Below are 14,242 nucleotides of genomic sequence, written 5' to 3'. Positions count from 1 at the left end.
CTTCAGATCCAGTGAGTATGGGTGAGGCCTGGGACTCTGAATTCCCATCAGCACCCAGTGCTGCTCTGCAGAGCCCACGGTGGGCTAGCGCTCCTTTGTAATATCTGGGCCCTGAAAGGACGCACCCTGAAAAGCTTTGTTGGGGGGAGGCCTCCGGATGTCAGTCATTTTGGGGACAGGTGATACTGGGGGGAGTTTGCTACTGAGATCTAGCAGGTACCTTGGCTGGTGCTGAAAGCACTGGTCTATGCGACCCCCAGAGACTTGACTGTGGAGCGAGGGTGCCTTACCCGCCAAGCCCCGATCTGCCAGGACTGTTCTGACTCCTGGATCCTCTCCTCAAAGTCATGGAGCACATTCAGCACTGTCTTCACCTGGCCACGGGCACACAGGCCAAAGCACAGAATCACGCCCTGCGGGCAGACACAGCCAGCGGGGGTGAGGGAAGCGGGCAGCGGCCAGAGGAGGAGCCCCCCACACGTACACACACACACAAGCACATGCATGGATGCCCCTATGCACACACAGGTCCACACACAGAGACACACACACACACACACACACGCATACACACACCAGTACACATATGCATGCATGCTCATGCACACACAAGCTTTCACGCATGTGCCCATATCCCCGAGGGACCAGAGGGGTCTGGTGGATGGGGGTGGGGCCGCAGGGCACCCTCACCTCCCGGTCAAAGTCGTTGCCATAGTCTGTCTTGTACAGCAGCTCCAGCAGCAATGTCTCTACCTTGTCGGCCTCCAGGCCTGTGGCCAGTGTGAAACCCAGGGCCCGATACAGAAAGCCCTGGAAAGGCACAGGAACAGAGGGAGCTTCGAGCCTCTCTACTCCACCCTCCAGGGGTTGCTGCCATGGAGAGTTCCCTACGTAACACTCTAGATTTCTTTCTCTAATGCACAGATATCTCTGCATTTCGTACATTCTTTGAAATAAACATCGAGGTTATTCTGGAGCGTCGGACTGTTTGCGGGCAAGCGTATTATAAATAGTGGGGACCAAATTTCCCTCCTATGGAAGTCGAACCAGTTTCAACTCACACTAACCAATCTAAGAACACCGATTTCCCCACATTCCTCTGTCACATAAGATGTTACCAGTGAGAGACAGACCATCCACGTTTTCTTGCATTTCTTTGATTTTTAGCCATGCTGATCACCTTTGCACATTCTCATGATCCAGTCCCTGAATCCCTGTCTGTATTCTTTCCCCATTTCCTATTGGCTCATTTCTCCTGTTTTCTCTTTTATTTGTAAGAGTTTTGTGTGTGTATTTGGAAAAATAACAAAAACAAACATGCATTATTTCATTTAACCCACACAGCATCTCTAGACTGTAAATGCAGTTGCTGTTTGGGGAGATGAAAAACCAGGTGGGGAGGGGTACAACCAGGATATAAAATCAAGCCTGGTCTGGGGCGTCTGGGGCGCTCAGCCAGTTAAGCATCTGACTTTGGCTCAGGTCATGATCTCGCAGTCCGTGGGTTTGAGCCCCGTCTTGGGCTCTGTGCTGACAGCTCAGAGCCTGGAGCCTGCTTCGGATTCTGTGTCTCCTTCTTGCTCTGCCCCTCCCCTACTCATGCTCTGTCTATCTCTCTCAAAAATAAACATTAAAAAAAATTTTTAATAAAAAGGATATCTGTCCTTGAATTGACATCAGATAAGATCTTACACCTGCAAATTTATGTTTAGCTATAGAAGACTATCTGTAAGATACACTTGTTTTTTGTTATTTTACATACTCCCCTACAAAGGCTATCTATTTGGATAAACATAATTTTTGGCTGACACCTGTAAAACCTTTTCTCAGACATCTTCATTGAGCTATAATCCACATACCATAAAATCAACCCATTTAAGGTTTACAAATTTAACGGTATATTCACAGAGTTGGGTAACTATCATCACAATCTAAATTTAGAACATTTTTGTCACCCCCCCCCCCAAAGGAAATCCCTTGCCCGTTAGCATCGCTGGACATTCCCTGCAGCTTCTGGAAACCACAGATCTACTTTCCATCCCTAAAAAGATGCCTATTCTGGACATTTCAAGTAAACAGGATCATATAATATGTGGTCACTTGCATTCCTTTGCATCTGGCTTCTGTCACTTAGCATAATGTCTTCAAGGGTCATCCTTTCTGTACCATAAATCAGTACTTCATTCCTTTTAATGGATGAACAATATTCCATTGTATGGATAGACCATGTTTTGTTTTTTCTTTCATCCACTAGTGGACATTTGGGTTGCTTCTGTGGTTGGCTGTATGAATCACGCTATGAACATTTATGTATAAGTTTTTGTGCGGATGTATGTTTCCACTTCTCCTGAGCATGTACAACTAGGAGTAGAATTCCTAGGTCATATGGTAACCCTATATTTAACATTTCAAGGAAATGACAGACAGATTTTCAGAGCCGCTGCCCCATTTTCCATTCACACCAACAATATTTGAGTGTTCAAATCTCTCCACATTCTTACCAATGCTTCTTGTTGTCTGTCTTTTTTCTTATAGTCATCCTAGTGGGTGTGAAGTAGTATGTCCTTATGGTTTTGACTTGTGTTTTCCCTAATGGGAATAATCTCGAGCATTTTTTCACGTACTTATTCACTCTGCATGTACCTTCTTTGAAGATGTCTGTTCATATCATTCGCCCATTTCTAAACTGGCCTGTCTTTTTGTTATTGAGTTATAAGAGTTCTTTATATATCCTAGATACAAATCCCTTTTTAAGAACTTAATCTGAAAATATTTTCTTTCATTCTTGGGGCTGTCTTTGCACTTTCTTGATGGTTTGATTTTCAACATAAGAGTTTTTAGTTCTGATGATGTCCAACTTAATCTATTTTTCTGTCATCACTTGGGCGTTTAGTGTATCTATCTAAGAAGGCCTTGCTCAAAATCAGTTGACAGTAAATGTGAGGTTTATTTCTACACTCTCGATTCTATTACCTCACTCTGTCTGCCCATCCTTATGCCAGCACTGCATTGTCTTGTTCACTGCAGCGGTGTGTAAGAAGTGTTGAAATTGCAACATTTGAGCCCTCCAGCTTTTGTCTTTCTTTTAATCATAATTATTTTGGCTATTCTGGGCCCCCTGTATTCCCACATGACTTTTAGGAGTAGCTTGTCAATCTCTGAAGAAAGAAAGAAGAAGGAGAGAAGGAAAGAAAGAAAGAATGAATGAAAGAAAGAAAGAAAGAAAGAAAGAAAAGAAAAAAAGAAAAAGAAAGAAAGAAATAAAAGAGAAAAGAAAAGAAGAGAAGAGAAGAGAAGAGAAGAGAAGAGAAGAGAAAAGAAAAGAAAAGAAAAGAAAAGAAAAGAAAAGAAAAGAAAAGAAAAGAAAAGAAAAGAAAAGAAAAAAAGCCAGCTGGGTTTGTGACAGGAATCACAATGAACATGTAGATAGATTTGGGGAGCGTGCCATCTTGACTATCTCATCTTCCAGGCCATGAACATGGGATCCTTTCTGTTGATTGAGACCTTCTCTGATTTCTCTCAACTATGTTCACAGTTTTGTAAAAACCTTTTTACAACAAAATACACATACGTGGTCATGAGCCAGTAGCTGGATGAGTCGGATGTGTGGAATAACATCTGGCAATCTACCGGTGGGGGTGGGGACAGTTGGGAGTCCAGCTCTAAACCCAGCCTGCCCACTCTTTCTTCCTTTGTCCCCCTCCCAGCCTCATCTTCTTCACAGCCGAGTTAGAACTCAGCCACCCCTTTAGCCTTCCATGGCTCAATGCCACCCTCACCATTTTCACTATTTCCCAAAACCTGCTCACACATCTCAGCCCTTGCCTGTTGGACTCTGCTAGGAGACCACTTCAGGTGGAAAGTGAGATGAAGGGTGGGGAAGATGGCGACTGGAGAGGAGGCCCCAGCTTCAGCAAAGCAGGCTTTTAAAGAAAAACAACACAAAGCAAGAAACAAAAACCCACTGACTTAAGCCACCCACCTCTCCTCCCAGAACCCTGTGGACAGCTGCAGGTACAGCTGAGCTCACCCACAGTGTGGAACTCCATCCCACTGTCCCTGGTGTCCCCTCCCTGTCTGAACTGTCTTGACACTGTGAGGACAAACCTTCTCCAGGGAGGGGCTGTCAAAGCTTTCGATCTGGTTGTTCAGCTCTTTGCTCAGACGCAAGCTCCAGTTGGAACCTCGAGTCTTCTTAAGGGAGTTTCTCAGAAACTGAGGAGACAGAAGATGTAGGTGGGCAGTGCCCAAGGACCCCAGTCCTGTTCTCTCCCAGGCTGCGGGAGGGCTGTGTGACCTTGAGTCACGGTGACTCACCCTCTCTGGCCCCCTTCCCCAACCTCCAGACTGCTCGACCCATCGAACCCTGATCCCGTGAGGCTGGGGAACAGCTGTGGCTTTGATGCTGGAGGGAGGAGGGTCACCCCGTGCTGCTTTCCTGAACACACGGTTCCCCAAGTTGGAAGGCTCTCTGTTCTCCCCTGCTGGCAGACACAGCCGTGGACGTGCCTGGTGCTCCCCAAGTCTTCTCGGACAGAAGGAGAATGTGTCCTCCAAGGACTCCTAAACTCCCCATGCCGACCCCGCCGAGGGCCCTCCCGTGCACCCTTCCCCTTTCTCCCGGCCCGACCTCAGCAAGCTGGATCATGTCCTCACCTGAATTAGCTTGTCCTCCCAGGTCTTCTGATTCCAAGTAAACTCAGTATGTTCTGCAGAAAGAAGGCCCACATGTGCTACTTTCTCCCGCTGCTCCCTTCTGGGGACCCTTTCGTGGGTCAGGCACTCAAAGCCCTCCACGGATGGGCTCAGCACATGCTGTCATCTCCTCCCCACTTCAAGCCAGGTGATTAGTACACCAGCAGGCACGCGGGGAGGGGGCCCCCGGGCGCCTCACCTTCCAGGTACTTGACCAGCAGCGGGATCTCCAGCTCCCACACGTCAGCCATGGCGGGCGCGATGCTCTGGCTCAGGGTCCTTAGGAGGTTGAGCATGGCTATCCCACGGCCCTCCCCCTTGTAGGGGGATGACATCAGCACCTGGGTGGGGGACGCCCAGATGCCAGTGGGGCAGGGCAGCCCCCCACCCAGGCACTTTGTTCCCAGAAAGAAGAGGGGCAAGATCATGGGCTTTCTCCCCACCCCAGGCTTCTGCAGAGCGTGGATTAATGCCCAGAGTCAACATAAGGAGCAGAACGCGTGCGTGCAAGGCCCCCAGGGGCAGGCGGGCCCTTGGCAGTGTCCTGGGGATGCGCTGGGGCTGCTCAGAGGCTGAGCAGAGGAATGTGGGAGCACGTTCCCACCAGGTTCCTGGGCATCCGAGCACAGAGCCCCTGCCACAGGTACCCAAGAGGAATCAAAGGGACCGGGAAAGCTCTGTCCTGCCAAGAATCTAGCTCCCTCCTCCCTTGGGGGGGCTTTCAAGAGAGAGATGCCACGGGCCCTGATGCCACAGGGCACAGCCTGGGTGAGCCACTCACCAGGAGACGGGCTAGCAGTTTCTGGGGCGCGGGCAGATCCACTGAGGAAGAAGGAGATGTGACCCTGCTGAAGCTGCCCGGCTGATACTGGGAGACACCCCATGCTCCCATGCCCCTGTGCCCCTGAGAAGGGCTTGCCCTAGAAGGTACTTTCCTGAAGCCTCCCATTGCCCCCAGAACAGAGGATGGGTTGGCACAGGGACCAGTGATAGGTCCATAAAGAACATCATTTTAATTGGTTGATCCTAGGAAGAAGGGAGAATTGTGCTTTGCGCTGGTGCTTAGAAGACATCGGCGGCGGGGCGGGGCGGGGGGGGGGGGGTGGTGCTAGTCCAGAGCCCGGGGGAGGTCATGAAGAAGACCCTTCACCATTTGCCGTCCCTGGGTCCTAAAGGGCTCCTAAAATCACACCCACCACCAGCAACGCCCATCCAGCAAAGCCCCAGCCCCACGAGAACAGCCCCCTTGGAAGAGCAGTGTCACTCCACCCTTAGGTGGGGCCAGTCACTTCTTGGAGAGTCTGACATGGACAGTGCTGCACTGGGATTACAGACGACTCCCATGGGACCCAGACAAGTCACATGTGGAGAAAGCCTGAGCCTCCATGGGTGAGGTCCTGGGAGGGGTGCAGGGGGAAGGGATGTGAGGAATGACCCGCCAAAGGAAGCTGGCTCCATTTCAACCCCTCCTCAGGTATGCTAAGGGCCTCCGGCCTGGCTGTTTGGACTCCTAGACGCTTCCTGGAAAACGGGGAGAGGACACACTCGGAGACACGGAGTGACCGGCCCGCCCAAGCCCCCCAGCCAGCACAGGGACGCTGCCCACCGTGCCTGCTCTTGCTGGCCACGCTGGCCTCCACATCCTTGGTGCGCGGCTGGTGTTCCACCAGGTTTGTGAGACTGATGCAGATGGGAGTCAAGGCCTCGGTGTGATCTGTCTCCATGATGTAGCACAGGAGCCGCAGCCAGAACTCCTGGGTTGGGGGCAGGGGGGCAGGATCGGTGGGGGCATCCATGGCCACACAAGATCCGTCAGGCCCGCCCCATGGTGCCGGCCTGTGAGTCCAGGACTGGCTCTAAGCAGGTGCCCCCTGGGCTATAGCCACCATGAATCTTCTCAGTCTCTCTGTTATTCAGATAAGCTGCCCCCGGCCAGGGAGCGTCCAGCCCAGAGTCTCACGGAGTAGACAAGGATTCCCTCCTGATGCTATCATGGTACATTTTTTCCTACTTTTGGCCAAATCACACTGTATCGCAATGAAAAGTTGACACCCTTGTTTCCCTCTTAAGCTTGTGACCTCCTTGGGGTTACACGGAGCCCTCGCAGTATAAGCCTTCATGTCTTCACGTGCTAGGAACTCACTGGATGCTTGTGCAATTAAACAATTAAAATCATATCTACACACACACACACACACACACACACACACACACACACGAACACCAGGGCTGCAGCGGCTTTAAGGTAATAGACACATTTCTGGCAGTAAGTCAATGGATACCTATTGAGGCCCTCTGCATGCCAAGCACTGCCTTAGTGTCTGGGGCACTAAGCTCCCATCAAGGACCCAGCTCTGGAACTGGACCTTCAAGGACAAGAGCTCGGGTGGTGGGAAGATGGAGGCCCTCCGGGGCCCCCAGGCAGCGAGACTGGGAGAAGAAACAACACAGAGCTCTGGGCATGCGCCATTGCCCTGTCCGCCCCCTCCACTCCGAGCCTGGTGTGGGACCCACACAAGTCAAGCTGTCGGCTGCAGGGTGACCACTCACATTGGTCATCCCACTGACGGAAGAGGTTATGATCCGCACGGTGTCCATGGTGACTTTGTGGACCATCTTCTCCTCCAGGTCCCTCTGATAAAAGCTCTCCCGGCGATTTGTCTGGAAGGCAGAACCGAGGGGTCCCTGCTCGCGGGCGGGTGCCCTGCAGCCTTCGGTGTGGCCTCCTCACCCCCGTGAGGCTCCATGCCCCGGAGCCGGGTCTCCAGGGTTTTCTGGATTCCCTGCCTGGCGTGACTGCGCCCACCCTTACCTACAGCTCACTGCGTCTCTGTGCCTGTGTCATGAACGCAGACTCACGCAGGTTCGAGCACAGATACACCAGGCGGATTCTTGCCTCAGTGCTTCAGAAACCGCTTCCAAGGCCCGGCTGCGCCATGGTCTGCATATCAGGGCCACTCACCAGTTTGTAGGTGGAGAGAGTCAGCTGCACAGACACGTACTTCAGGCCCCAGCCTTTGATCCTGTCCTGGTAGCCAGACAGAGCCAACTGGCCGATGATGCGGAGAATAGCCATCCTTACCTGTGGGGACGGGCAGCAGACAAGCCGGGGACTGGGATGGGCTCCGGGGGAGAAGGGCTCAGCATCTAACGCCGAATCCCATGACCTGAGACGGCCAGGAATTGGGGGTGCTCTGGGCGGGAAGGAGCCTCAGGGGCTACCACCCACTCTGCCCCCCACCCCCTGCCTCGTCCAGGGGCGCCCACTCTGCAGCAGGCCCACCCAGGAGCCCTATCTGAGCCTTCCAGAGACAGGGAGCACACTCCCTTCTAGACAGGCTACTCCCTTCTCAGGCAGCCCTGGAGGGGACAGCCTGACTCTTATCCTGGGCCCGCCCAGGCTTGGGCTCATGTTTGCAAAACCCTACGTGGGGGCAGCACAGAACAAACCTGTTCTCTCTTCCCTTGACGGCCTCCACATTTTGAGAACAGCGCAGCCTAAATCTCCAGCCCAAATCCCACCCCACCCCCCCAGGCCCTCTAGACCCTCGCCCTCCTGGACCTACGACCAGAACTGAAGCTACATTCCAAGGTGGCCGTGGCTACAGTGGAGACTGGACTGTGGGTTTTGGGGGCCTTTATTTGGAGGGCGCAAGGTGTGCGTCTTTCGAATTTCAAGTTGCTTTCTTCAAATGCAGTAAAGGCTACACAAAACCCTCAGGCAGCCACGCAGCTCTGGAGGACTCCGGATTCACCCAGCCTCTCCTCTGTCCAGGGTGCTGGCTGGGCCCCTTCATCGGGCAACTCCAGGTCCTTGAGGAGAGCTGTGGTCCTGCTCCCGTGGGCCTCACACTCCTCCAGTCCTACTCAGTGCTGGCCAGGAAGCTAGGTTTTCCATCAAAGAGCCTCCAGCAGGCCGCCCTCCCCACAGAGCTGGAGAGGAGTGAAGGCCGCCCACCGGACTTCCCTCCGCCGCCCCCCTCAGAGTGCCCCGAGCCCCATCCCCTTCCGGGTGTCTGCCCCCGTTACCTTGAAGCGGGTGTCAGAGAGGGTGGTCTTGACCACCCGGATGGCCAGGTAGATGGTCCTGACATTCATTCTGGGCTCTGAAAGAGGAACACCAGCCTGGAGGGCCACCGGCCTCAGAGCTGGGCTCTGAAGAGATGCCCGGGACTCCCAGCGAGACCCCCAGAGCAGCAGGCCTGCCCCCCACCTTCTACCAGGAGCCAGGCATCAGCTGGCTCGTCCACGTCACGCCTCCTGAGAGCCTCCGACTCCCACCGCGGCTCGGGGCCGCCTCCCTCAGAGGCCTCGCTGGCCACCTCCCTGTCCTCTCAATGTCTGTCCCACCCCACCTGGTGCCAGGGGAGAGCATGGCTTTTATGCCTCACAGCTTGGCCTCTGCTTTGTGATTCTCATGGAACCCAGCCGGACCCTCCTTGAGGTGAGAGCCCCACCTACTATCACTTTAGCACCTTTAGGTGGGCACATGGTGGGCTGGGCACACGGTGGGCATGCATAGACCGTTAAGCACAGCAGGGCAGAGCCTGGGCTCTGGTACCAGGCTGCCTGGGTTCAGACCCTGTGTCTGCCACAACGTAGCTATGTGACCACAGGTGAATTCCTCAGCCCCCTGTGCCTCAGTTTCCCTACCTTTAAAATGGGGATAACAACAGTACCTCTCTCACAGAGCTTCTGTGAGCAGTAATGACAGCGCTTGGCACACAAGAAGTGCTTTGTAAGCGTTTGTTAGTCATAGAATTGTGGACAGCCGATTGGGGGAGAAGGAAGATTGACAGAGGTAAGACAGAGGGGCGCCTGGGTGCCTCAGTTGGTTAAGCATCTGACTCTTCACATCGGCTCAGGCCGTGATCTCGCTGTCGTGGGATCGAGCCCCGCAGTGAGCTCTGTGTGGACACCATGGAGCCTGCTTGGGATTCTCTCTCTCCCTCTCTCTCTGCCCCTCCCCCTGCCAAAATAAATAAATCAACTTAAACAAAAGAGAGAGAGAGAGAGAGAGGTAAGAGAGAGCCATGAGAAGATTCCGGAGAGGTCCAGTGTGGACAGAATTGTAGTCGGGTGCTCGGGCTCACAGTACACTCAAGGCTACATGTTACTACAAGTCAATGCTGGTGGAAAAGTAGCGGGCAACCAAGCACTGAGAGAGCAGGTTCCGATTTTGAGTTTTTATCTGCAAAATAGAAACTTCTTTTCTGATTTTAAAAATAATGTGTGTTCATTGCAAAATTAAAATAAAAGGTAACCACTCAACAGTTTGTGTCCTTCTACACTCACTCAGGCAAAACTAAGCATATAGATTTCTTGCAAGTAATCAAGATCATGTAACACCCTACCCCCCACACCATACTATCACCCTCAATACAGAGAGGGCTTCTTTCCCATGAAAAAATACAGATTGACTATATCCTTTAAGGTTGAGTAATATTCCACTATGTGTATATACTATTCTTCATTCCAGAAATTCCCTGTAGAAAAACATTTAGGTTGTTTCTAACGTTTTGCTTGTATGCACGATGTGGTAATGAACATCATTGTCCAGTTACCTTCGGGCAATTATATCCTTCAGACAATTGTCAAGAAGCTGGACTGTTGAGCCCAAGTTTTGGTCCCTATCCAACTGAACATCCAGAATGCTTTATCAACTTACACAAGAAGCTAGTTTCTTTTTTTTTTTTTTTCTAGCACAAGGATTAGCAAAGTATAACCCGCAGGCTAAATCCAGATCAAAGCCCATTTGTGTAAATAAAGTTTTATTGGAACATAGCCCCACTGTGCAGTTTATGACTGCTTTTACACAGCCGAGTAACTGTCACAGAGACTATATGGCCTATAAAGCCGAAAGTATTTTTACTCTCAGGCCTTTCACAGAAAAATGGTGAGGCCAACTCTAGTCATTATTATCTCTGTCCATCAGATAAATCTGCATTTTTTTTTTTTAAGAGAAAGGTTCACTGTCAGCAGAACGTGCTTCATATAAAGTTGCCCAGTCTGTGCACTGCACAGGGCACTCAGCTGAAGGACTGAACAGGAGCGGCCATGCTCTCCTCACCAAATCATGAACCTGCCAGGCCACGTGCTCCCATCGAGGGATGTCTTGTCCCAGTTCACACAGAGGCACTGTCTGAGCTGCTGCCTCAGCTGGGGAGAGTATTTCCCTTTTGATAACAGGGCCAGGGTTCTAGTTTGGGCTTAGGGATTCAGAATCAGGAGTTTCGACTATGATTGGGCATTGGGACAGTGGAGCTCTAGGGCTATGCCTACATGATATAACTAGGCCTTACATAAAGCCTTTGATTTAGTTTTGGGCGGGGGGGGTAGTTCTAAGATTCAGATTAAAAGTTGGAGGGTTGCCTGGGTGGCTCAGTCAGTTGGTTAAGCGTCCGACTTCGGCTCAGGTCATGATCTCACGGTCCGTGAGTTCGAGCCCCGTGTCGAGCTCTGTGCTGTGCTGACAGCTCAGAGCCCAGAGCCTGCTTCTCTCTGCCCCTCCCCCACTCACGCTCTGTCTCTCTATCAAGAAATGAATAAACGTTAAGAAAAAAAAGTTGGAAATTCAGACTGAGGTGGAAGCCGGGATTCAGGGTTTGCGGACACAGCTGGGGGTGGGGGTCACAGTGCTGGTTAGGTTCAAGCACAGAAAATGCGAGGCAACAGACAGCCATGACCCCTTGGCCCAGCCAGTGATGTCAACAAAAGAGGAAATGACCGAGTTCCAGATATGTGTGAGACCCGCTTCCCCTGACTCCCGCCCCACCTCCTGGTCCTGCTCACCAGCTGCGCTCACTATCGTCCTAATCAGGGTCAATGTCCCCACGCGGATGGCCTCTTGGCTCATCTCCATCTGACCGAGGAAGAATTTCATCAGCTCCTTGGGGTAGGACCGGGCTGCAGGGGGGAAGGCTGCCTTAGTCATATGCCCCCTGGGCCAGACAGATGGAGCCAGAGGAGGCAGCCCTGGGGGACGGGGACTCCGGGGGGGGGGGGGGGGAGCAGGGACTCTCCCCCCCCGCCAGGCTCACAGGGGACCTGGGGGAGCCTCACCGAGGGCTATGAAGCAGTGTACGATCTCCGCCAGGTTTTGGCTGCTGTACTGCTGCTGGGCAGGAGCCTTGGCACACACCTGGGGAGGGGGCATGCAGGGAGGGTGGTGAGACGACAAGCAGAGACGGGATGCAAGCACGGGGGCGGCCTGGCCGTGGCAGAGCTGCGTGGGCAGCCAACGCCTCCCAGCCCCCGTGGGATACAGGAGCCAGATGAACGAGATGGGGGCTCCACAGCCACGCCACCTGCCACCGCCCACTCCCCACGGCAGCACCCCGAGAATGCTGGTGCCCCGCCAAGCTCGTGGCCTCACCTGGACATGCAGTTCCGTGAAAATGGTGTGTAGTTGCATTTGGGGGACAGGGGTGTTGGTGGTGACGGACGTTTCCAGGATCTGCCTCAAGACCTGCAATGAACGGGCCGATGATTCACGGTCAGTAAACTCTGGACTCTTGTGGCTCAGAGGGGCCCATCAGCTGGAGGTATCAGCATCCCCCCTGGGAGCTGGCGGGAAACGCAGAGGATGTGGAGAAACGGGGACCCTCTTGTACCATTGGTGGGAATGCAAACTGGTGCAGCCGCTCTGGAAAACAGTGTGGAGGTTCCTCAAAAAATTAAAAATAGATCTATCCTATGACCCAGCAATAGCACTGCTAGGAATTTACCCAAGGGATACAGGAATGCTGATGCACAGGGGCATCTGTACCCCAATGTCTATAGCAGCACTTTCAACAATAGCCAAACTATGGAAAGAGCCTAAATGTCCATCAACTGATGAATGGATAAAGAAATTGTGGTTTATATACACAGTGGAATACTACGTGGCAATGAGAAAGAATGAAATATGGCCCTTTGTAGCAACGTGGACGGAACTGGACAGTGTGATGCTAAGTGAAATAAGCCATACAGAGAAAGACAGATACTATATGTTTTCACTCTTATGTGGATCCTGAGAAACTTAACAGAAGATCATGGGGGAGGGGAAAGGCGAAAAAAAGTTACAGAGGGGGAAGGAGGCAAACCATAAGAGACTCTTAAATACTGAGAACAAACTGAGGGTTGATGGGGGGCGGGTGATGGGTATTGAGGAAGGCACCTGTTGGGATGAGCACTGGGTGTTGTATGGAAACCAATTCGACAATAAATTTCATAAAAAGAAAAAAGAAAAAGAAAGAAATGCAGTCTATCAGGCTCTTCTCCAGACCTGATGAATCCGATCCTGCATTGTCAACAAGCCCCCAAGCTATTCCCAGGCACAGTGATGCTTGGAAAGTGCTGTGCTAAGCCACTGAGCATGGCATTCAAGGCCCTCTTCCCCTTTCTCCCCTATCCACCTGGCAGCGAATCTCATTCTTTAGCCAGAGTGATCGAAGGACGGCCCCCTAAATCTATCGTATTAATTTCTGCTCTTTGCTTTTGTAGCTGAGGACCACGCCTCTGCTGTAGGTGAGTGACACAGCCCAGGTCACATCTTCACTCAGAACCCTGCCAAGGCTCCATCCCACACAGGTTACGGGCTATCGTGGGTTAAAGGGTCTCCCGAAAATTCATGTGCACCCAGAGCCTCAGAATGTGACTTTATTTGAAAACGGGGCTTTCCAGCAGCAGCTGGGTGGCTCAGGCGGTCAAGGGTCCAACTTCGGCTCAGGTCATGATCTCACGGTTTGTGAGTTCGAGCCCCGCGTCGGGCTCCTGTGCCGACAGCTGGGAACCCGGAGCCTGCTTCAGATTCTGTGTCTCCCTCTCTCTCTCTCTGTCTGTCCCCCACTCGTGCTCTGTCTCTGTCTCCCAAAAATAAACATTAACAAAATTAAAAGAAAAAAGAAAATGAGGCTTTCCAGATGTCATGAGGTAAGGGCCTCAGATGAAATGAACCATCCTGGATTTAAGAAGGGTCCGAAGTCCAACAACTGGCGTCCTTATAAGAAGAGGGGAGGACACGGAGAAGAGACCACGTGAAGAGAGGGGGACGACGGAAGGCTGCAGCCACCAGCCAAGCAACGCGTGGGGCCACCGGCAGCTGGAAGAGGCAACCAAAGGATTCCTCTCCAGGGCCTTCAGAAGGAGCGCCCCTGGAACCGTGAGGCTACATTTCTGTTACTTGGAGCCGCCCACCCTGTGGTTCTCTTACGGCAGCCCCAGGAAACTAACACGCAACCTCACCGCAGCCTCCAAGACCCTTTGGGATCTCGTCCCTTCCACCTGGAACAGCAGTGTTTGTTTCTCAAAAATCCAGTGAGTGCGGAGCCCCAGCTTCTACTCAGGTGACACTGCCCCTCCCGACGTGGGACCCAGAGGAGCCAAGCCTGCAGCCTCTCACCTGCGTGATGAACAGGGCCTCCAGGCCGCCCCGGTATTCCGCCAGCAGCAGGGGGATGTAGTCGTACAACTGATTCCGAAGGTCGTCGTTGAGCAGGAGGAGGGTCAGCATGGGCTTCAGGGACTTGATGACCCCCAGCTTCACCTACCACAGGAGCCCGGGAGC

The 14,242-nt window shown here is 52.5% G+C and overlaps 1 protein-coding gene across 5 annotated transcripts in view; it reads right to left on the bottom strand.

Moving 5' to 3' along the window:
* The window catches only part of MROH2A (maestro heat like repeat family member 2A), a 45,689-nt gene that overhangs the window by 20,962 nt on the left and 10,485 nt on the right, over positions 1-14,242 (bottom strand). For all 5 annotated transcript variants that reach the window (XM_027047193.2, XM_053215988.1, XM_027047180.2 and 2 more), the window contains 14 exons: positions 14,078-14,221; positions 12,071-12,163; positions 11,758-11,836; positions 11,488-11,601; positions 8,725-8,801; positions 7,658-7,777; positions 7,246-7,356; positions 6,302-6,449; positions 5,477-5,517; positions 4,895-5,036; positions 4,657-4,709; positions 4,108-4,215; positions 691-810; positions 291-413 (listed from right to left, as the gene is read on the bottom strand). In XM_027047193.2, the coding sequence (XP_026902994.2) occupies positions 291-413; positions 691-810; positions 4,108-4,215; positions 4,657-4,709; positions 4,895-5,036; positions 5,477-5,517; positions 6,302-6,449; positions 7,246-7,356; positions 7,658-7,777; positions 8,725-8,801; positions 11,488-11,601; positions 11,758-11,836; positions 12,071-12,163; positions 14,078-14,221 (1,473 nt within the window). The remainder of the gene's footprint in view (positions 1-290; positions 414-690; positions 811-4,107; positions 4,216-4,656; positions 4,710-4,894; positions 5,037-5,476; positions 5,518-6,301; positions 6,450-7,245; positions 7,357-7,657; positions 7,778-8,724; positions 8,802-11,487; positions 11,602-11,757; positions 11,837-12,070; positions 12,164-14,077; positions 14,222-14,242) is intronic.

Source organism: Acinonyx jubatus, chromosome C1 (genome assembly GCF_027475565.1).
Source record: "Acinonyx jubatus isolate Ajub_Pintada_27869175 chromosome C1, VMU_Ajub_asm_v1.0, whole genome shotgun sequence".
In the NCBI taxonomy this organism is placed as follows: domain Eukaryota; kingdom Metazoa; phylum Chordata; class Mammalia; order Carnivora; family Felidae; genus Acinonyx; species Acinonyx jubatus.
This window is presented reverse-complemented; position numbering and strand designations above follow the sequence as displayed.